Source organism: Chrysochloris asiatica, unplaced genomic scaffold (genome assembly GCF_000296735.1).
Source record: "Chrysochloris asiatica unplaced genomic scaffold, ChrAsi1.0 scaffold00005, whole genome shotgun sequence".
NCBI lineage: Eukaryota > Metazoa > Chordata > Mammalia > Afrosoricida > Chrysochloridae > Chrysochloris > Chrysochloris asiatica.
The window spans coordinates 10,362,434-10,386,331 of NW_006408523.1; the positions used below are offsets into that span (position 1 = coordinate 10,362,434).

At 45.1% G+C, this 23,898-nt stretch overlaps 1 protein-coding gene across 1 annotated transcript in view; it reads right to left on the reverse strand.

Moving 5' to 3' along the window:
• IL17D (interleukin 17D) overlaps window positions 1-23,896 on the reverse strand; it is a gene marked incomplete at its 5' end in the record, with an annotated part of 28,905 nt that extends 5,009 nt beyond the window's left edge. Inside the window, one exon of the mRNA XM_006832055.1 lies at window positions 23,823-23,896. Within this exon, the coding sequence (XP_006832118.1) occupies window positions 23,823-23,896 (74 nt within the window). The remainder of the gene's footprint in view (window positions 1-23,822) is intronic.
• Between the last annotated feature and the right edge of the window lie 2 nt (window positions 23,897-23,898).

Sequence of the window (23,898 nt, forward strand, 5' to 3'; positions counted from 1 at the left end):
GCTCATTTGTCTGTGTCAAGAAATTTGGAAGACAGCTAGTTAGCCAACCAACTGGAAGAGACTCATATTTGTGCCCATTCCAAAGAAAGGTAGTCCAATGGAATGTAGAAATCATCCAACAATATCATTAACAGCCCTTGCAAGTAAAATTTTGCTAAAGATAATTCAAAGGCAGTTGTAGCAGTACATTGACAAGGAGCTGCCAGAAATTCAAGCTGGATTCAGAAGAGGATTTGGAAGAAGGGTTATCACTGCTGATGTCATATGGATCTTGGTTGAAAGCAGAGAATACTAGAAAGATGTTTGCTTGTGCTTTATTAACTACATAATGGCATTCAACTGTGTGGGTCATAACATAATTAAGGATAACATTGTGACGAATGGGAATTTCAGAACACTTGATTGTGTTCATGAGAAACGTGTACACAGACCAAGAAGCAGTCTTTCTCATAAAACTAGGGGCTACTGAATGGCTTAAAATCAAGAAAGGTGTACATCAGGGTTATATCCTTTCATCACACTTATTCAATCTGTAAACTGAGTAAGTAATTTGAGAATCTGGATTATATGAAGAAGAACATGGCATCAGGATTGGAGGAAGACTCATTAACAAACTGCAATATGCAGATGAGGATTTGAAATACTGATGGAGATCAAAGACTGCAGCCTTAAGTATTGATTGCACTTCGATGTAAATAAAATTGACAATCATCACAACTGATCAATAAGTCACATCATGATAAACAGAGAAAAGATTGAAGTTGTCAAGGACTTCATCTTACATGGATATCCACAACCAACACTCATGGGAGCAGCAGTCGAGAAATCAAATGACATGTTGTATCAGGCAAATCTGCTGCACAAGACCTCTTTAAAGTGTTCAAGAGTAGAGATGTCAGTTTGAGGACTAAGGTGCGCCTGACTCAAGCCATGGTATTTTCAATAACTTCATATGCATGTGGTGGTGGTGGTGTGCTGTGGAGTTGGTTCTGACTCATAGCGACCCTGTATAGGGTTTCCAAGGCTGTAAATCTTTATGGGAGCAGAAAGCCTCATCTCTCTCCCATGGAACTGCTGGTAGTTTCAAACCGACTTGTAACCACTACGCTACCAGAGCTTACATTCATGTGAGAACTGGACAATGAATAAGGAAGACAAAAGAAGGATTGATACATTTGAATCGTGGTATTGGAGAACTACATGAGAGTATTATGGACTGCCAGGAGAACGAACAGATCTGTCTAAGAAGAGCTACAGCCAGAACGCTCCTTAGACGCGAAGACGAGAAGTCATTTCTCGTACTTCAGACAAAGTGGCAGGAAGAGCCAGTGTCTGGAGAAGGACATCAGGCTTGGTAAAGTGGAGGGTCAACAAAAAGAGGAAGACCCCCAATGTGATGGACTGACACAGTGGCAGCCACAGTGGGCTCAAACAGAACAATCGTGAGGTTGGCACAGGACAGAACAGTGTTTCATTTTGTTGTGCCTAGGATCACCATGAGTCGGAAACTGACTCGATGATAACTGACAACTATAACAACAACAAAGTGGAGGGTCAGCAAAAAGAGGAAGACCCCCAACAAGATGAACTGACACAGTGGCAGTAACAATGGGCTCAAACATGAACAATAATTATTAAGAGTATGCACAAGTGGACAGTGTTTTGTTCTGCTATAGATGGAGGGTCCCTATGACTTGGAACTGTTTCCATGGCGTCTAACAACACAAAATCTGTAATAGGAGTTTGACCTGAAGGCTTCAAAAATCCCCCTCAAGTCTAAACAATTGAGTAGCTATCCTTTCATGCTCCGCAGTGTGTAGGTAGCAATGTGTGAACCATGACGAACAACTGTCACTCAGCCCCGTCCCTGTTGGTGAAACAGGGATGCTGGGACAGTCAGAAGGCTCATTCACTGACTAGAAGCCTCCATCCCCGCTGTGTGTCCCCAGCTACTGAAGTTCCTGCCACCACAGTGTCCAAAAGACACCTGCCTACCCTCTACCTCTGCCTGGGATGTGGGAGACAGCAAGAAGGTACAAATGTCACACTTAACAGATCAGGTGGTTTCCTTTAAAGAGAAATGTGCTGCCGAGGAGTGGCGTGAAAGGCTGCCGTCACACCACCCACCAGCCATGGTGCTAAAGAAGCAGGAAGGCACAAGATTGAGTAGAGATCATGAGGACAGGTCTGGAAGTCTTAGAACAATCCAGGGACAGACACAAAATAAAGTCTGTTGTCCCACCCCATGTCTTTAGATGTGGAGGGCTGTTAGCACAAGTACCTCTTGGCTGAAGAAGGCTGACATGTGAAAGAAACAGCAAGGACCCCTTATGTCACCAAGCACGTGTGTGTGGCCAGGCAGGTGGAGAGCCAGTGAACTTCTGCATGACTGTCTGGCTTCCTTGGGCCCAGTCATGCTCTCCATGCTGCACGTTCTCCATGCTGCTTTGTGGGTGCCTGGCAGGAGAACACACTGGAACCACACCAAGCTCTTCCCTCTGCTGGGGCCCAGAAGTGTCCCACTGGCCAAGGGAGAAGCCTGGCACACACAAGTGACAGCTGGCCTGCTTAATCCAGGAACAAAGGACTTGTCCTCCAGGGATGATTAGAGGTGATGGAACCTGAGTGCGGAGAGGAATGTTTCTGACAGCAGATACCAAAAAGGACCACTGCCCCAGGGACCTGAACTTTGTAGGAAACAATGTGAAGCTGTTCTGGAGGACTAAGAGCACATTCCTCACAAGGAGGAATCTCAGCACCTAATCTGTCCCCTCTCAGGGCCCAAGGGTGGCGGTGACTTTTCACCGGGACAAGCTCCTAATGTGGCCCACTCTTCCACTTTCTAGAATGATCGATTAAAGTAACTTCAAAGCAGCAGGATGAAATGCCAGCCCTGGAAAAAAGGTGGATGAGATGCCTTCTCTGTCCCTATCTGGAAACCCCGAAGTACTGATCTAAGGTCAATGAGCTCAACCCAATAGACTTTCTTTAAAAGGTAGGATCAAATCAGGACGAGTGCTGTTCCTAAAATTCTGGTTCCAACTTAGTCATCAACCTGAGACACTGAGCAAATCTTTTTCCACTGTTGGTTCTCTGAAGGAGTTGCTGGGAGACAGGCACAGTTAATGAGTGAAGCTGCTAACTGAAGGGTTAAAGGTTTGAGTCTACCCAGAGGCACCCCCGTAAGAATTCAGTTGCTGAGAACCCTACGGTACGGTACATGTTTTCAACAAAAAGATGCTGAAAAAATCAGATTCCACATGCAGAAGACTGAATCAGGATCCATGCCTCACACCGTACACAAGAAACCATTCAAAATGTAAAATGGATAACTGTGAAAACTAAAATCATAAAATCCATAGAAGAAAATAGAGGGACATGGCTTTTAAGGATGGGGAACTGCAGAATAATTTACTGAACCGCAAGGTCAGCGGTTCAGACTCACCAGCTGCTACTCGGAAGCCCTATGAAGAGCCGCTATGGGTCAGAACCAACTTAATGGCACTTAACACCACCACCAAATAACTGGAACCTCATAAAAATGAAATACTTTTGTTCATCTAAGAACTTTGTCAACAGAATGAAGAAACAATCGATAGGGAGAAAATTTTTAGGACCCATATATCCAGTGAAAGCCTAATACCTAAAATATATCTTAAAAACATCAATGACTTAGTGAAAAACAGCCCAATCAGAATGTGGATGAAGGGTCTGAACAGACATTTCACTGAAGAGCATATTCAAATGGTCAACAAACACATGCAAAGATGTTCAACATCATTAGCCATTAGGATATGCAACCCCAAACCATAATGAGATGCCACCTTACCACCATTAGAATGCCTATGGTAAAAAAGCAGAGAACTACACAGGTGTTGGCAAGGTTATGGAGAAATTGGAACCCTTATTCACTGCTGGTGGGAATGTAAACTGGTACAACCTCTATGGAAAATTGTTTGGCAGTTCCTCAAAAAATTGAACACACTACCATACAACCCAGCAATCCCAATCCTAGGTCTATACCTAGAAGAAATGAAGGTGTACAGAACCAAATGGAAACCTGTACGCAAATGTTCATTACAGCACTATTCACAATTGATAAAAGGTGGTAACACCCAAAATGCTAACAACAGATGAATAGATAAACAACATGTGTAATGATATGCGTACAATGGAATACGACTCAGCCACGAACAGAAATGAATGTCACTACATAGATGAAAGGAGCTCCAGCAGCGTAGTGGTTACGAATCGGGCTGCGAACATCAAGGTCAGCAGTTCGAAACTACCAGCTGTTCCGTGGGAGAAAGATGAGGCGTTCTGCTCCCGTAAAGATTTACAGCCTCGGAAACCCTGTGCAGGGTCGCTATGAGTTGGAACCGACTCCACGGCACATAACCACCACCACCACATAGATGAACGTTGAAATCATCAAGATGATAGAAATAAGTCATTAGCCAGAGGACAAATACTGTAAGAGCCCACTTGTATGAAATAAGCAGATGCAATATAGAAATCAAACATCATCAGTAGTTACCAGGGATAGCAAGGGAGTGGAGAAGGAGAGTTTCTGCTTGAGGGCATTGATGTTGCGTTAATGGTGTTGGAATGATTTGGAAAAGGATAGCAAGAATGTCTACACAACTTGAAGAATGTAATAAATGTCAATGCATTGTAAATGTAGAAATTTTGAGATGGGGTATATTTCACTACATAAATTTCCACCACAATGAAAAATACATAGATTGTGGGAGGAAATAAACAAAATTGGTGAAAGTTAATACCTGTTGGATCTGAGTAACTGATTCATGTTGTTGTTATGTGCCATCGAGTCGGTTCCGACCCATAGCGACCCTGTACAGGGTTTCCGAGGGTGTAAATCTTTACTGGAGTAGAAAGCCTCATCTTTCTCCAGTGGAGCAGCTGGTAGTTTCAAACCGCTGACCTTAAGGTTCGCAGCCCGATTCGTAACCACTACGCTACCAGAGCTCCTTAACTGATTCATATTGTTGTGTAAATGCCATTGCATCGGTTTCGACTCATAGTGACCTAGTATAGGGTTTTCAAAGAGCAGCTGGTGGGTTTGAACTGCTGACCTTGTGGTTTGCAGCCCAGTGCTGATCCTACAGTGCCACACCAGGAGTCCATGGAGTTCATTATTCTAGCCTCTTGATCTTCATACACATTTGGAAATGTCTATAATAATAATAAAAAGCTCTACATTTTAGAAAAACAAGAACACACTAGAAAGAACAGTTCTACTCTCAGGCACATGGAGTCGCCATGACTCATAGGCAACTTGATGGCACGTAGAATTAGGTTCTCTGTGACAAGCATGGGATGGATTTGATAGCCAGGCAACTTCCCCCAGCTTCTTGATGGCAGGCCTGATCATGTGATCTTTTTATCCACGTGTCCTGCTTAGAAAAAACACCTGCCAACATACTGCGTCTCCAAGATATTGGAGAAATCCTCCAATTAATCTATATAGTCAATGAAATTCAACCCAAAATTTCCCTAACATTTTTCTTAGCATTGACAAGCTGATCCTACAATTCACATGGAGAGAAATGGGTCAGAACAGTTAAGACAATGTTGAATAAGAATAAGAAGGCGGACTCACTACAAGATACCACAACATTACAAAGCTAGGGTAATAAAAACATCTCTGCCAGTCCTTCTAGAAAAGATGGAGAGAGGACCAATGTCTCATTCAAACACCTCTGAAAACGAATTGCCTTTGCCTGGGATGTGGGAGACCCTCAGAAAGCGTTAGTGAGATGTTAAGAGTATAATTCTCTGACCCTCTGAGGCTCCTGTCCACTGTACACATTGTGGACTTCAGCCCCAAGCAAAGAAACTCTGTGTCTCAGGTCCCGGAATCTGCGCTTTACCCACTTGTCCATGGGATTTGTTTTGCCCATTTTAACTGGGGAATCACAGGCACAGATCAATCCACAGAACCCTTCCCAGAGTTCTGGGCTCTCTCTCTTTAGTGACATTAGTACTCAGCTGTTAACCATGTGAATGTTGGCTGCAGTTGAGAGTACACAATGCGATGACTGCATTTTTTCCAAATAAGAGGGGACTTAAAAAAGTTTGTGGAAAAATAGAATGAAAAGATACTGGAATTTTTCAACAAACATTTTGAAACCCTCTCATAGGTTTGAACTGCACAACCAGCCCAGCCCAGTGTTTTCATAAGCTGCTAACTCTTCTCAGTGCAAGTCATTAGTAACCCACTCAGCTCTGAAAACGAGGTGGCCTGGAGTCTCAGCTGTTGACTGGGACAGCTTCCTGTCCCCACCCTTCTACCCCTCTGCCAAGCCTGACTTAGTTGCTCTGGAGTGGGGACAGATTGCTGGGATTTTATAAAGCTCCCCAAATAATTCTAATACACAGCTCTTGTATCAGCCAGTGGTCTCCAAGTTTAAGACAAGGCATCCTAAGAGAGGTTTGTGTTACTCATTCAACACTTTCATTTTCCCTTGGGTACCAACAGGCGGCCAAGAGACGACTGGGAGAAGGCCAGGTGACCAGTGTGGAAAGAATTGTGAAAACTCGGCCCAGAGTGTGGGGACGGGTTATAGTAGGGCTCTGTTCGCTAACCAGGGAGTAATTGGGGACACAGAAAACCACAGATTTTCCTCTTCTGAGAACGAGGACCAGCAGTTCCATCAGCTCCACCCTCCCTGCATTCATTACGGCAGCGTGAGGGAGCCAAAGAGCTTCGGCAGGAGCTGCCAGGAAGCTCTGGAAAATGCTCTCTGGCCCTCTGCGAGAACACAGCAGTTCCGCGTGTTTCATGCACGAGGACATGGAAACCAGCCTGGGAGGCCAGGAGCCAGGACCTCTGCACCTGGGCTGCCTCCCCTTGCCTACCCCGGTGGGTGACAGGTCAGATCCCAATCTACCTGGGGACAGAGGTCAACTTTGGTGCTCTCCTAAAACCTGGTCAGCCCTGAAGCTGAGGCAACAGGATGGGTTTCAGCTGAGGTGGCACAGAGCTCCAGGAACAAGAGTCCCGCCTTATCCTTTGACTCGGAGGAAACTGAGGCACCACAGACTAAGGGACTTGTCCAAAGTTTTCAGCTCACCTGGGTGAGACCTGGGGCTCTTAATTTCCCAGGAAGGCCGAATCAACGACATGGTCCTCCCGTACCCAAGGACAGGCGTCAAATAGCTCAGCCCTCCAGAATGGGTGGGTATTTACAGCTGCCAGATGGTCACTTGGTAGGTAGGTGGTGGAGCTACAGCCAGGACATCCATTTATTCTATGTGAAATCTGCTTCTCAGGGAGGTGAGGGGAGAGTGACTCATGCTTTGGGAAAAGAATGTGGAAGATAATTCAGAAAGTAAGTTGAACAGACGGAGAGCAAGTGCCAACAGTCCTGGGAGCGGTATGCTAGCTTGTCATTCCCACATATTCAGTGTCCCTGGGAACAGCTCTTCAAAAGGGAAAACCAAGTGGGAAACTGGCTCAACTCTCTGTCCAGGGGAAGCTGCCAACATACTGAGGTGGGCCCTGGGCCAGGTAGGTAAGGTGTCCAATCACCTGTGAGCAAAAAAGATGGGGCCCATCTTGATCACCAGTGAAGCGGTTCTGAGGAATAACTAATTCCAAAACATTAGCCCAGACTACCTAACTCCAGAAGAGTTCTTGGGTGGATTGTTTTCCCATGTCCCATTATTAATTTAGAGAGAGCCCTGATGGGGGTGCTGTAGAACAAGCACTGGACTGGTAACCACAAGGTTGGAGGTTCAAACCCACTCATCGCTCCTCAGAAACCCTGTACAGAGTGTCTATGATTTGGAAGTAACTGGAAGACACTAAACAACAAAGGAGCTCTGGTAGCGTAGTGGTTATGAATCGGGCTGCGAACTTCAAGGTCGGCAGTTCGAAACTACCAGTGGTTCTGTGGGAGAAAGATGAGGCATTCTACTCCCGTAAAGATTTACAGCCTTGGAAACCCTGTGTAGGGTCACTATGAGTCGAAGCTGACCCCACGGTACTTAACAACAACAACAACAACAAACAACGATAGTGATATAGTCATCGCCCTCTCTCAAAGTTTCCATGTGGCGTTTCTGGAAAACAGACGCCAAGAGGAATTTCCCTTCATGGTCCATGTGTTCTGTCCTACACCTTTACACGTCTCAGTGCTGGCACGAGAGGGGCACACACATTTTATTCCGAGGAGGACATCTGAAAGAGGAGCTGATAGCCAGAAACATATGCAGTACCCAGCTTAGGAATGAGATCCTTTCCTGAGTGTGTCTTTTAAGTCTAAGTCAGTTTTTAAGTCTAATTTATAGGTAAGTCAGAACACAATCTTTAGGTTCTTTATTTTAGTACAAGAAAAGACCCAAAGGCTTTTTGTCTCAATGACTTAAAAGCTCCATGAAGGTGAATGTGATCATAAATTTGCAAGTAAGGGTTGGTTCAACTGTTTCACAGTGATGAGGGCATGTTGACAATACTGAAGGGCAAGTAGGCGTTGTCTGTAAGTCAGATGCTTGAAACCTAGGGATGGCCTGTAAAGCCACATCCATTAGGGACAATCGCTACAGAAGCAAAGCCAATGGATCTATTTTCAGAACAAGAGCCTTTAATCCCCTGACAATGCTCTGTGACAATGCATTTATTTTTACTTTGTGAATCACTGATAGGGGCAGTAAAGCCTGCTCTATTCTGAGGAGAGGGGAAAAAATTTCTGGGTACTTTGGCCAATTAACTGTCACTTATGCATAAAAATATTTACTGGGGAAAATACCAACTTTTTTTTTTTTTTTTTTTTTAACAGCTTGCCAAAGTATATTGACTTTACTTCCAGCTAAGGAGCTCTGGTAGGGTAGTGGTTACAAGTCGGGCTGCCAACCTCAAGGTCAGCAGTTCAAAACTACCAGCTGTTACGCGGGAGAAAGATGAGACGTTCTGCTCCCGTAAAGATTTACAGCCTCGGAAACCCTGTACAGGGTCACTCTGAGTCGGAACTGATTCCATGGTACTTAACAACAACAAGAAGTTGCTTTGAGATGCAATGCATTTTGAATTCATACAATATTCTGTTAACAAAAATCTATCATAAACCCCAAATATGCATTTGCACAGGATTTAATACCAAAAACCAAGAGTTGGGTTTTTCATTTACCCTCTAAAAATATATTTGTGGTATCAAAATAAACTCATTACTAATTTTTAAAAACATTTTATTGCAGCTTAGATGAAATTTTACAAAGCGAATTAATTTCTCATTCAACAATTTCTACACATTTTTTTCATGACTTTAATTGTATCTACTCAATGTAATAACAATGCTTAGACACTAAATAGCTTAAAGTTAGGAAAGACGTGCACCAGGGTTGTGTTCTTTCACCATACTCATTCAATCTGTATGCTGAGCACATAATCCTAGAAGATGGATTATATGTAGAAGAACTGGGTATCAGGATTGGAGGAAGACTCATTAACAACCTGCGATATGCAGATGATACAAGCTTGCTGGCTGAAAGCAAACAGGGCTTAAAGTACTTACTGATGAAGATCAGAGACCACAGCCTTTAGGATCAATTGCACCTCAAGTAAAGAAAACAAAAATCTTCGTCACTGAACTAATAAATAACATCACGATAAATGGAGAAAAGATTGAAGTTGTCAAAGGCTTCATTCTGCTTAGATACATCAACACTCATGGAAGCAGAAGTCAAGAAATTAGACGACATATTGCATTAGGCAAATTTGCTGCACATGACCTCTTTAAAGTATTTACTAGCAAAAATGTCAGTTTGAGAACTAAGGTGCGCCTGACCCAAACTGTGGTATTTTCAATAGCCTCATGTGCATGTGAAAGTTGAACAATGAAGAAGGAAGACCATAGAAGAATTGATGCATTTGAGTTATGGTGATGGGAGAAGAATATTAAAAATACCATGAACAGCCAAAAGAACAACCAACTCTGTGTTGGAGGAGTACAACCAGAATGCTCCTTAGAAGATAAGATGGCCAGACTTCATCTTTCATGCTTTGGACATATTATATCAGAAAGGACAATTCCCTGGAGAAGGACATCATGCTAGCTAAAGTAGAGGGTCAGTGTAAAACAGGAAGACCCCCCTAAGGAAATGGATTGACACAGTGGCAGCAGCAATGGGCTCAAGTTGAACAATGATTGTGGGGTTGGTGCAGGACCTGGCAGGGATTCGTTCTGTTGTGCACAGGTTACATGAGTTAGAACCAACTAGATGACTCCTAACAACAACAAATGTACTAACACTCTTCTTCCCACTTCCTTCCTGGGTTCCCTGTGTCCACTAGTCCTTCTTTTCTGCCCCTTCCTGCCTTCTAAGCTTTTTTGGGGGGGGGGGGCAAATGCTGCTCTTTTGCTCTTGTATGGTTGATTGTTCTGAGAAACACGCTTTTCAGTGATCACTTTATAGATCGGCCTATTGTTTGGCTAAATATGATCCCAGGGGTAGGTTCCATTGTGGGTTTAAAGGGTGTTTAAGGTCAACGGTCTTGGGGGTTCCACAAGTCTCTATCAGACCAGTAAGTCAGGTGTGAGTTTGTTTTTTAAATAATTTTGCCTTTTGTTCTATAGCATTGTACCATTCTTTCCAGGGTCTTCTGTTGTGAGCTGTTGTAATCTGACCAGAGCAGTAGTGTAGTGGGCACCATCTAGTTCTTCTGGTCTCAGGCTAGTGAGGCTGTGGTCTGTGCGGTCTCCTATGGTTTTCTAGAGTGATCCTGAGAAGGCCCATTTTCAATGACATCTAATACTTGTTCTTGGGAAGTGATACCCCTAGAAATTATGACTACATCTGTAATCAACTTGCTTCCTTTAAAAAATTCATGCTACAAGGGAACCTGGTATCTACCCCAAACTGAATCAACAGAACCTACTTTCATTCCAATTTATCTTTCTCAAACCACCTTTTGTTTGAGGAAGACATGAGCCCAAAATATTAGCCAAAACATGAGTTTGTTAAAGTAAAATAATGGAAAGAATTCCCAGGCTCTGCCAAAAACAGAGTTTGAGAAGAAAGTCATCCGAAAATGCAATCCACACAGACCAGAAGAGAGGAAGTAATATGAAGATACATTGTTGGCCAGTTGGCCAGTTGGCCAGTTGGCCAGTTGCTATCAATGCAACCAAGCACTGCACTTTGTTGGCCCACCTTCAGAAGGCTTTACTATGAACTGCATCTTGGCACAAAAGGGCTATTATCAGAAACGTTAGTGATTTGAACACACCCTTGAAAGAAGAGACTTGGCAATCTGTTTCTGAAACGTGACAGCCATAAAAACCCTAGGAGTTCCACTCTGCCACACGTGAGGTCAGCACGAGTTGGAACTGACTCAAAGGCAACCAGCTGACTTGGGGATAGATGTGGAGGGGGAGGGAGAATGTGGGCACCTGGCCCAACCTCCCACCACCACCACCAGGTGCCATCAAGCTGACTCTGACCCATGGCAACCCCTGTGTGTCGGGGCAGAACTACACTCCATAGGTTTTCGTGTCCCTTGAACTTTTGATTGAGATTGGGATGGAAGTTTACAGAGCAAATCAGCATCCCATTTGACAATCACACACATTTTGTTGTGTGACATAGATTGTGATCCCTTGACTGTAGCAGGTCTCTTGCCATTTCCTCCTTGGGTTGCCATTTGTCCTTCTTTCTGGTCCCTTCTGGCCCTCCGTACTTTGTCCCTGAGCAGATGCTGGCATTTTGGTCTCTCATGAATGACTCCTTTGAGGGGGGTGTGTGTACCTCTCTGCTGTCATTCTTCACCATTACTGTCTCTTCGGAGTCCTGATGTGGTACTGCAGGAGGATGCACGGGCTCACAAGGTCCATGTGAACCACAAGGTCGGTGGTTCAAACCCACCAGCTACTCCTCAGAAACCCTACACTGGTCTGCTTTGATTTGGAACTGACTCAACAGAACTCAACAACCGCCATTTCTTCAGTATGGAGTCTTCACAATGAGGGCCTCCCTTTTTCCAAGAATGGATTGTGATGAACAGTGTTACTGCCTTCTGTATCACATGCTCCAGCTAGAAACAACCATTCCCTCTGTCTCTGTTCTCTTCTCTCCTCTTCTCCAGCCCTCCTTTTCTTAACAGACCATTCTAATGTGGCACAGAAAAGGCACAACACCTGGGTTACTAACCCCAGCTGTTTTCTCACCAGATGGTCCCAGAAGCCAGAAAGGTTTTGATAACTTCATGTCATTTGAGTAAACCAAAGTTTGAAGTAGGTACCCAGGAAAATGTGGACTTAGGCAGGAAAACAGTGATTAAAAAAAGAGAGAAGAAGAAGAAAAGCAAAGTCCCAAGCTAGAGCTGAATGGCACATTCAGAAGTGGTCAGAAGTAACAAGAGCGCTGTCGCTGGATGTCCAGGGGGCCTAGGGACAAGAGAGGGTTGTGACCGAGAAGTCCGGGCCCACTTCCCACAGCGTTTCTTAAGCTGTGTGTTCACAGACAACTTTGAAAAAGCATCGAGGGAGGGGCAAGCATTTGAAAAAAGAGAAATGGGAATATTTATCCAAAAGGACAGTCAGGTAGGAGATAGTCACGGATTGAATCGTGTCGTGATTCTCTGTTGGCAGTTATGCAATGATCCTTTGTGATGTGGTCTGATGTGATAAACCAACGAAGGGGCAAGAGTGGGATATCCCAGCCAGACCCTGATGGGATGTCAGGGAGTTTCCCAGGGGTGGGCCCAGTAGGGCCTTGGATCTTACAAGAGAAAGGGAGAGGGAAGTGAGCAAACAGGCACCTAGTGATGCCAAGAAAGAAGAGGTAGGAATGGAGTGGTCAGGGGGTCCCTGCACTGTGAAGCCCCTAGATCTAGGGCAGGACTGATGCCAACCCACTGGTGGCATTTCTGTTCTAGCTGCGCTAGGTCATGAAGACAGGAACCTTCTCTAATGTTTGATCCCTAACCTCTCTGCTGTTGCTGTTCTTATTAGCCCCTGACTCATGACAGGCCCACGCACAACAAAACAAAACTTGGCTCAGTCCTGCACCATCCCTGGGACCAGCTGTGAATCAGATGGCGGTGATCCACAGGGTTCTCACTGGGTGATTTCTGGAAGGAGATCACGAGAGGTGTTTCTTCCTTCTTCCTAGTCTGTCTTAGTCTGGAGACTCTGCAGAAAACTGTTCAGCATCCTAGTACCATACCGGCCTTCTGACAGATGAGCGGTGGCTGTCTAGTTTCTCTAACTCGCTCTAGAATTGGTGGTGGTGGTAACGTGCTGTGGAGTCGGTTCGGACTCATACCCTATACAGGGTTTCCAAGGTTGTAAATCTTCATGGGAGCAGAAAGTCTCCTCTATTTCTCGTGGAACATCTGGGTAGTTTCGAACTGCTGACCCTGAGGTTAGCAGCCCAATTCGTAACCACGGAGTCCTGGTGTGGCGCTGTGGGTTAATGTGCCAGACTGCAAAGCCGTTTGAACTGCAAAGTTGGAGGTTCAAGCTCACCAACTGCTCCTCGGAAACCCTATACAGGGTCGCTATGGGTCAGAACCGACTCGATGGCACTTAAGAACAACAACAATGCTACCAGAGCTCCTTCTCTCCAGAGTTAGGCTCATTTAAAAAGGACAGAGCTGGGAGAAAGAAAACCACGTGAGCAGCACTGTGTGATTTTACTCATAAGCATCAGGCCCTGAGGTTTTCAGATTGCCATGATGGCCAAGTGGTCTAAGGCGCCAGATTCAAGCTTCTGCTTCTGTGCTTGGGGTTTCTAGTTTCCGGAAAGAGTTGTGGGTTCGAGTCCCACCTGTGACAGTTCTAGATTGCTAAAATATAATAATGAGTTGACAGCCCAGGTGGGAAACAGGGTGATTCCATCAGCTACACTGAAGGGTTAGGGGAAGCCAAAGCAAATGCATCCTTTTTATTTCTATCCTTCCTATGAGGACATTCTAAAATCATAGCAGCATCACTAACTATGAAACCCAAACCAAACCCAATTCATAGCGACCCCCTTAGGGTTTCAAGGCTGTCAGTATTTATGGGAGCAGACAGCCTCATCTTTCTCCCATGGAGCAGATGGTGGGTTTGATCTGCCGACCTTGTGGTTAGAAGCCCAATGCTTATCTCACAGTGCCACCAGGACTATTTCAAGGTCAACTTATCAGAACTTAAGGGTCAGGCTGTGTTGGGCCACCTCTGACTGGGGCGCCAGCAAAACGTGGCCTCTTCCAATCCACGTGCCACCTACAGCTGTGGTTGCTGTTGCAGGCTTTCCAAAGCAACCCCCACATGCGTTTATTTTTCTTTTAATGTCTCCTCTTCCCAAAAGCCATCTGCTGAAATTTCTACTGATAGGAGGCCATGCTGACTTGAGTTCTTCACCAGAGGGGGCTTCAAAAAGTTGGTGGGAAAATCTCATTATCCTTTAATTCCATTTTCCCACCAACTGTCTGAAGAAAGACTAGCATATGGTCTGGGTACTTGTACCCTCCGACTCTTTGCAGCCTCATGGTCCTGAAGTTCCTACTGATGGTCAGCCCTTGGGTGGGACGGGGGTCTCACTGCCTCTGGGTTCCACGCCGAGTCTCCTTTCAGGCCGCCCATCGTCCCCTGCTCTGCCCTCATTACTGTCCTCTACACCTCCCCAAGGTCTCTGTTTCCTTCCCATTTCCTCCCTTGTTGTCATTGCAGTCCATGGAATGGTTTACTGCAAAATATATTTGGGTGTAGTCTCTTAAATTCCCTGTCGGAAGAGAGTTATATAGAGAAGGGACAAATAAATCCGAAAAACAAAATCTTGTGCATTTATTCGTATCCCAGCGAAAGCTGGCTTTATAGACTAGTAACTACCCCACACTACCAAAATATAAACAATTCAAAAGTAGAGCACTGGAAGTGTTTGCCCTTGGTGTTTCCACATAAATTAGTAATGTGTATCTTAAAACCTTCACAAACCTCAGCAGTCTTACAATCTACTTCTTATGACTCACGGAAACACACTGAGCAATTAAACTGATTTTATTTTGGGTATTTTTATTTTTGAAGTCTAAGAGGAACAAACATTAGACCACAAAGTAAATGAAAAAATATTTTTATGTTCTAGATGTTGAACGTTGCTTTTCTTATAGCACACTGGCGGAGATCCAAGGCTGGATAGTCAGAAAGGTCTAGAAACAAACCATGGCATATGTCACCATTGCCTCTGTCCCCTGGGGTTAATGACTTGCTCTCTCCTGACCTCAGGTGGCTCATCTGTAGTCCACTGAGCTGTGATGTCATTAACATTCCATAGGGATATCTATAGCCTCTTCTGCAGTCCTCGGTGTTTAAATGTTTTCTCTGTACCAATGCACTTGGTAAGTCAAGGCTACCATGTGTACATGGAGAAGCTGTAGTTCTTCAGCATCTGCTTTCTCTTCCGAGTTAATGATTTTCCCTTTCTGTTCTCAATTGAAAAATTAAATAAAAATAAAAAGCCAAGAAACACATGCACATAGTAGAAAACTCAAAACATCCAAAGAGTGAAACATCAGTCTCCTCCCATGCCTGTCTCTGAAGCAGGGGGATCTGGGAAACCGGAGCACTGGGAAGGTTTGGGTCTAAAGTAAAATGGAGGAGCCCTGGTGTGGCGCTGCAGGTTAATGTGCTGGACCCCAAGGTCAGTTTGAGCCACAAGGTCAATGGTTCAAACTCACCAGCCGCTCCTTGGAAACCCTATACAGGGTCGCTATGAGTTGGAATCGACTTGACGGCTCTTAATAGCAACAACAAAAGTAAAATGGACCCCAAGTAGCCATTTTAAAGCAGAAGTTATAGTAAAACTTAACTCCCTTGTTAATTACATTCGTTACTAATCACTCCATCATTTGTTGTTATTGCTAGATGCCATCGAGTCAGTTCGGACTCTGAGTGACCTTATGCACAACAGAATGATACACTGCTGGTCCTGTGCCAGCCTCACGTTTGAGCCCACTGCTGCTGTCACTGTGCCAATTCATCTCCTTGGAGGTCTTCCTCATTTTTGCTGACCCTCCACTTTACCAAGCATGATGTCCTTCTCCAGGGACTGGTCCCTCCTGATAAGATGTCTGAAGTCTTGCCATCCTGACTCCTAAGGAACACTCTGGCTGTACTTCTTTCAACATAGATCTGTTTGTTCTTCTGGCAGTCCATGGTACTTTTAATATTCTTCTGCAAAACCATAATTCAAATGCATCAGTTCTTCTACAGTCTTCCTTATTTACTGTCCAACTTTCACACGCGTATGTGGCTATTGAAAACTCCATGGTGTGGATCAGGCACACTTTAGTCCTCAAACTGACATCTTAGCTCTTGAACACTTTTAAAAGGTCTTGTGCAGCAGATTTGCCTAATATGTTGTTTGATTTCTTGACTGCTGTTTCCATGAGTGTTGATGGTTGACCCAAACAAAATGAAATCTTTGAAACTTCAATCTTTCTCCATTTATCATGATGTGATTTATTGGCTATTGGTCCAGAAGGTGAGGCTTTTTTTTTTTTTTAAACATTGAGGTACAACCCATACTGAAGGCGGTAATCTTTGATTTTCATCAGTAAGTAAATATATTAAGTTCTCTTCGCTTTCAGCAAGCAAGGTTGTATCATCTGCAGATCGCAGGTTGTTAATGAGTCTTCCTCCACTCGGATGTCACATTCTTCTTCATATAATCCAACTTCTCAGCATACTGATTGAATAATTATGGTGCAAGAATAAAACCCTAGTTCAATCTTTCCTGTTTTTAAACATTCAGTGTTCCCTTATTCTGCTCCAATGGCTGTTTCTTGATCCATGTACAGGTTCCTCATCAACACAACTAAGTGTTGTGCAATACCCATTCTTCACAATGTTGTCCACAGCTTGTCATGATCCACTTAGTGGAAAACCTTTGAGTAGTCAATAAAGCACAGGCAAACATGTTTCTGGTGTTTTCTTGGTATTTTAGCCAAGATCCATCTGACATCAGCAATGATATCCCTCATTCCACGTCCTTGTTTGAATCCGGCTTGAACCTCTGGTAGTTCCCTGTCAATGGACTGTCTGCAGCTGTTGTTGAGGTGTTTTTAGCAAAATTTTACTTGCTAGATTTTTAATCACTCCTTTTTAATCTCTAAACAGAACATTTGGCCCAAACAACAGGAGCTACTCCTGTCCCGGAAACACAGCTAAACTCAGCAAACAGGAACAGCTGAAATGGTCACAGTGTTACTTCCCCCCCCAATTACTGATATAACCACCCTAGCTGCTGGCATGGAAAACACAACAATGCTGGATCACAAATTACGTGGTCTTGATTTTCTTCCACATAAAAGCTCCTGGTCGTGCTGCAGACAGGGAGGCAGATCCGGGGGATTCCTGCTCCTCTATCCTGTGTGCACGCATACTCAATAAACGATCTGCTCTCTGCTCTGAGCCCTGTCTCTGAGGACTGGTGATCAGCGGTAACAACTCACACCCCTTTGTGGTTACATCCCTAGCTTGCCCGTTTCAAAGAGGCACCAGGAGGCTGTTTCTTGTGGAACCCTTTCAGAGACAAGGCTATCCATTATAATGTGTATGTACATTATGTTGTTGCTAAATACTGTCAAGTTGGTTCTGACTCATAGTGACCCTGCATAGTGTTTCCAAGGAGCAGCTGGTGAGTTTGAACCACTGACCTTGTAGTTTAAACTGACCTTGAGGTCGCATGCTTATCCTATGGCACAAGGACTTCATGTACATTATAAATACAGATGAGTATGTTGTTAGTGTTAGCTGTCATCCAGTCAGTCCCAGACTCATGGTGACCCCATGTGTAATAGAATGAAACGTGGCTAGTCCTGTTTCAGCCCCGTCTTTGGTTGTCTGGAAGCCCTGAAATCTGTCCAACACCCGAACAACAGACAAGCCCGACAGACGGGCTGTGGCTGGCGGCACAAGAGGCACGCTGGCTGGAAACCAAATCCAGGACCCTCACACAGGAGGCAGGAACTCTACCAATGAGCCATCAGTGTGCCCATATAATCCAAGGGCTTTTTAAAAGATCATGGAATTGAAAGGTAATGAAAGATTTCCGTGAACTTTTTGAAGTCTCCTCATATATACCAAGGAGTTCTGGTGTGGCGCAGTGGGTTAATGTGTCAGACTACAAAGTAGTTTGAACTGCAAGGTCGGCAGTTCAAGCTCACCAGCTGCTCCTCGGAAACCCCATACAGGGTTGCTATGGGTCAGAATCAACTCAACGGCACTTAACAACAACAACATATATAGCAATATTTTCTTTTTTTTTTTCCAAACACAAAAATGGTAGCATGTTATGCACATTATATTGCATCTTTCTTTTCTTTTTTAAATTTGTAATTGTTCTATCTGGGCACAATTAGAGTTACTTCAGTCTCCTCAAGAGCTGGATACTATTGTTAATTGCCACTGAGTCGGTTCTGACTCACAGTGACCCTGCAATGGCTTTCTGAGTAGCGACTGGTGGGTATGAACCTCTTACTTTGTGGTTCCCAGTCTACAGTGGTTTCCAAGTCCTTGCTGCTACACCAGTGAATACTCTTGTACACAGATCATGTAGCAGATGGGCAAATGTGTGTAGAGGAAATGCCAGTAACTGGAAATGCTGGGTCAGTGGAGTGTGAATTGTAAATTCTGCTCATTACTACCCAGTTGTTCTTTGCTGGGCTGCACCAATTCACACTCCCTACACTATCTGAGAATGTCACGTTTTCACACCCTTGCCAACACAAGTGGTGGGTAGGAGGGAAAATGATTTCTCATAAGAGTTTATATATGCATTTCACTTATATAATGCCTGAAGTTGCGCATCCTTTTGTGTTTCAAGGGTCTGAGTCATTTGAATTTCCTTTCCTGGAAGCTGCCCACGGTCTTTGCTCATCTTTCCATTGGGTCTTTGGTCCTTTTCTTCTAGATTTGTTGGAACTCTTTAGGAAATGAGAGCCCTTTGCAACATAGGTTGGAAATCTATATTTTCCCCAGTTAGCTTTTGTATTTTTCTTACTCTTTTATCTTCCCAAGAGGAAATGGCGTGTAATGACGTTCTCTCTTCCAAGGTTGTAAACGTAATTACCCATGTTTTTCTGGTTTTGTTTTTAACATTTCGATCTTTGAATCATCTGGAATTTGTTTTGTTACAGGAGTGAGATCCAATTGTTTTGTTTTGTTTTTTTCCAGCTGGCTATCCAATTTTCCCAGCACCAATTGTTGAACAATCCATCTCTCCTGCCAAGATCAGGAAAGCCACCTTATTTCAAATTACCATTTGAAAACCAACAGTATCCACCAAATGGGATCCTTTGTGTGCTTCTCAGTCCGTTTTCTGCCTTGCAGTCCATTTTCCCACCGACCTTCTGGGGGGCATCTGTTTTCACCTAAATAGAGTCCACCTTGGAGGCCACTCTGGCAGCATCACAGGTGAGCCGGTCCTCGGTACCACCCTCTAACACACGTGTGCTTCTCAGAAGAGGCCCTGCGCTTCGAGGGCATCACTTGTTCTAACTTCCTAGTTATTTAAGAGGTGGTGGGAGGAAGTGAGAGGCTGAAGAGCTAAGGGTTACAGCAGGGAAAGACAGGCAGCTTCTGTGTCCAGCCACTGAGGCCTGCCAGTGGCCCTTCCTTGGAGGCTGTCCTGCTTCAAGGCTGCGAGCAGTAAGGAGCAGTGCTGAGTTACTCACTGCTGCTAACTGACATGAAATAGCCTGTGTATGATGCTTGGGCCACCTCATGGAGATGTAGGTTCTGATCCTGGCACTTCCTGTCATGAGCCATCTAGTCAGTTCCAACTCACAGTGACTCTATTGCAGAACAAGACACTGCCTGCCTGGTCCTGTGCCATCCTCACAATTGCCATGCTTGAGCCCACTGTGGCTGCCACTGCATCAATCCATCTTGTTGGAAGTCTTCCTCTTTTTCCCTGACCCTCCATTTTACCTTCCAAGCATGATGGCCTTCTCCAGGGATTGGTCCCTCCTAACAACGTGTCCAAAGTCTGAGCAATAAAGTCTCGCCAGCCTTGTTTCTATGGAATATTCCGGCTGTACTTCTTCCAAGACACACATGCTTGTTCCTCTGGCAGTCCATGGTACCTTCCATGTTCTTCTCCAACACCATCATTCAAATGCAAAGATTATGGTCTTCCTTATTCATTATTCAATTTCTACATACACATGAGGCAACTGAAAACACCATGACTTGGGTCAGGTGCACCTTAGTCTTCAAACATTTTCAAGTGGTCTTTTTGCAACCAATTTGATTTCTTGACTGCTGCTTCCATGCCATGAGTGTTGATAGTGGATCCAAACAAAACGAAGTCTTTGGCAACTTCAACCTTTTCTCCATCTATCATGATGTTATGTATTGGTCCAGCTGTGAGGATTTTCATTTTATTTACACTGAGGTACAATCTATTCTGAAGGCTGTAGTCTTTGGTCTTCATCAAGAAGTATTTCAAGTCCTCATCACTTACAGAAGCAAGGTTGTGTCATCTGTATATCATAGGTTGTTAATGAGTCTTCCTCCAAGTCTGATGCCACATTCTTCTTCATATAATCTAGTTTCTCAGATTATTTGCTCAGATACAGACTGAATAAGTATGGTGAAAGGATACAACCCTGGTACACATCTTTCCTGATTTTAAACCATTTAGTAGCCCCTTGTTACGTTGGAATAACTGCCTTTTGGTCTGTGTAGAGGTTCCTCATGAGTACAATAATTGTTCTGGAATTCCCATTCTTTGTGATGCTATTCAGCTTGTTATGATCCACACAGGGGAATGCCTTTGTGTAGCCAATAACGTTCACATGCTTTGCTTTCAGCCAAGACCCATCTGACGTCAGCAATGGTATCCCTCATTCCAAGTTCTCTTCTGAATCCAACTTGAATTTCTGGCAGCTACTTGTCAATGTACTGCTGCAACTGTTTTTGAATTATCTTCAGTAAAATTTTACTTGCATGTGATATTAAGGATCTTTTTCTATAATTTCTGCATTCTCTTGGGTCACCTTTCTTTGGCTGGCTATCTTCCAGTTGGCTGGCCAGGTAGCCGTCTTCAAAATTTCCCTATATAGGGCTTCTGTGTCTGTAAATCTTTATAGGAGCGGGAAGCCTCATCTTTCTGCCACAGAGCTGCTGGTGAATTTGAACTGCTAAATTGCTGGTTAACAGCCCAACGTGTAACCCACTATACCACCCGGCACTTCTCGTTGTTAAGTGCCCTCGAGTTGGTTCCAACTCATAGCAACCCTGTATATGGTTTCTGAAGAGCAGTTGGTGGGTTTGAACCACCAACCTTGTGGTTATCAGTCCAGGGTTTATCCTACAGTGCCACACCAGAACTCACAAAGGCTACATGGGTAGGAATCAGTCTCTGCGTTCTGCTTTCTATGACCTTCCTTCAGCTGTTCTCCCTGTCAGTCCCTTTTGCTCCTGAAGAGATACAGTTTCAGTCCAGGAGCAAATGTAATCCAATTTAACCTGTTACTTGCTGTCAAGTTGGCCCCAGCTCAAGATAACCTCATGGCATGATGGATCAAACCATTACACCATCCCCATGGTTAGTTGAGGATCGCACTGCCATGCTCTGTAGGGTTTTCATTGGCTGATTCTTGGAAGTAGATCACGAGGCCTTTCTGTCTCAGCCTGTCTTAGTCTGGAAACTCTCAGCATCCTAGAAACATACAAGCCTCCACTGACAGACAGATGATGGTTGGACATGAAAGCCAGGAATCAAACCCGGGTTGCTCCCACTGAAGGAGAGAATTGTACCATTGAACCAACAATGGCCCTTCACTGTAACCTGTTGTTAAGTTGTTAAGTGCCGTCAAGTCGATGCTGACCCATAGTGACCCTGTATAGGGTTTCCAAGGAGCAGCTGGTGAGCTTGAACCACTGACCTTGCAGTTCAAACAACTTTGCAGTCTGACGCACTGTGTACAAAATTCTTAGGCTGGTCACTCCCAAGTTGCATTTCAGTCTGACATCTGTCCTGAGCTCTTGGACTACATCTCTGGCCAGCCAGGCATTTTCAAATGGATGTTGCAACCCAGGCCCAATAATGGATTTATTATTTCCTGCTCCCAAACTTGCTGCTGCTCATTCTGTATTCTCTGTTTCATTGCTTAAATACCATCATTAACAACCCAAGCCAGAAACACAAGGCATATTACTGAGGAGGAAGATCTGAAGCACCCTGGTTTTGGGTCTCTTTTGTCCAGGCAGCAGGAATGATGAGGATTTGCTACAGAAATATGCAACTGGAGAAGCCAGCCTGTGGTCTCCAATCCTAGTTAGACTATCAAGGTCACAGTATGAGGTTGAAGAGAGAAGGGTGCCATGATAGCCCACCCTTTGGGATCTTGGGAATGAAGCCAACAAGAGTGAATGGTCCACATATATGTCCTGAGGATCCTAACCATCCAGGGGAGCAGGGAGGATGGGGTGCTTCTCGCCCCAACTTCCAATGAGGGCTGGGGTGGGGGCTCTGAGAGGCCTTGGGTTTCCACACAGTGATTTAGCATGCCAGCAGCTGTCGCCTTGAGTTCCCATGTGGTGCTGAGTAAGAGTAAAGCCCACTATCCATGAACCAGCGGAGGGGCTCACAGGGAAGCTCAGATTCATTCTACACCCAATGCTGACATTTCTTTGCACATCTGGACTCAAGCTCTGACTCACTACATGCTTCCTGTCCCCTCCTTCTCTCTCAGACCCAGATATTTCCAGCTGGTCTTTACACTTCCCTTCTCCTCCACTGCCTAAATTCAGAACCTAAGGGCCTTCCCCAGTGAACTCTGTCCAGGGTCCCCTCCCACCCAGTTCTCCTCAGGGACACCTTCCTAAACCCGTAAACCCAAAGTGCCTATGTGATCTCCTGCAGGAGACGGAGCAAGCTTTGCAACATCGTTTATAAGGCTCTGATGTAGCTCCTGTGTTCTTCTCTAGCCTGGTCTCCAGCCAGATACGCACCCTGAGCGGTATCTCTCTGACCATTTTGCTCGACATCCCAGCCATAAACTGGCCACTCCCGCTCATCTATAGTCAGGACGCCTTTGGGGAGGCTGTAAGCCTGAATGGCAGGGACTCTTCAGTCAGGCAGGGCAGGGAGGGCACCCCAGCCCCACTGCTGCCCGCACCCCTCACACCCCTATCCTCCTGTGCAGGCTGCCCCCTTCTTCTGAAACATACGCAAATCTTGGAACTTTGCCTATTCTTTGCAAGTCATTTCAAGCCTCAAAAATACTACTTTTCTCCTTTTAAAATGTCACACACCGGCAAGGTTTCGTGTCACACCACGTCTGCCCGTGTTCACGTTCGTGTTTGTTTACCAATTATGCCCGTTTCTCCGTCAGACCCAGGCTAGGGCTAAAGGAGCAGAGGGCGTACATCCTCAACAAAATGCTGCTGAAGAATTGATTAAAAATAGCTGCTGGGCGTGGTCCTTTGTGGATTTACCCACGCACCTGGTTTGGAATAAACAATAAAAATCCTCAAACCCATTCTCCCTCATGGTGAGTCTGCGAAACTGCGAATCTTTATGGGAGCAGACAGCCTCATCTTACTCCTGTAGAGACGCCAATGGGTTTGAACCACCAACCTTGAGGTAAGCAGCCCAACGCCTGACCCACAGCACCACCAGGACCCCTTGGTTTGGAATAGGTGCTCAAGAAAGAATTGCTTCTTCTGAAATCGTGGAGGGGTAACTAGGGGAGCAGGTTTCTTCCAAGGGAGGCCAGCCACTGTCAGCCTCGTCCTGCCCTCTGGTCCCATCCGACCGGAGCCCCACCTACCTGGCTCCTCCCGCCCGGGCCCGCGCGCACTCACCTGTAGGCCCAGGGCGACACGCTGCGCAGGTGGGTGGGCGGCCGGAAGCGGCGGTCGGCGGCCCCCGGGGCGCCGG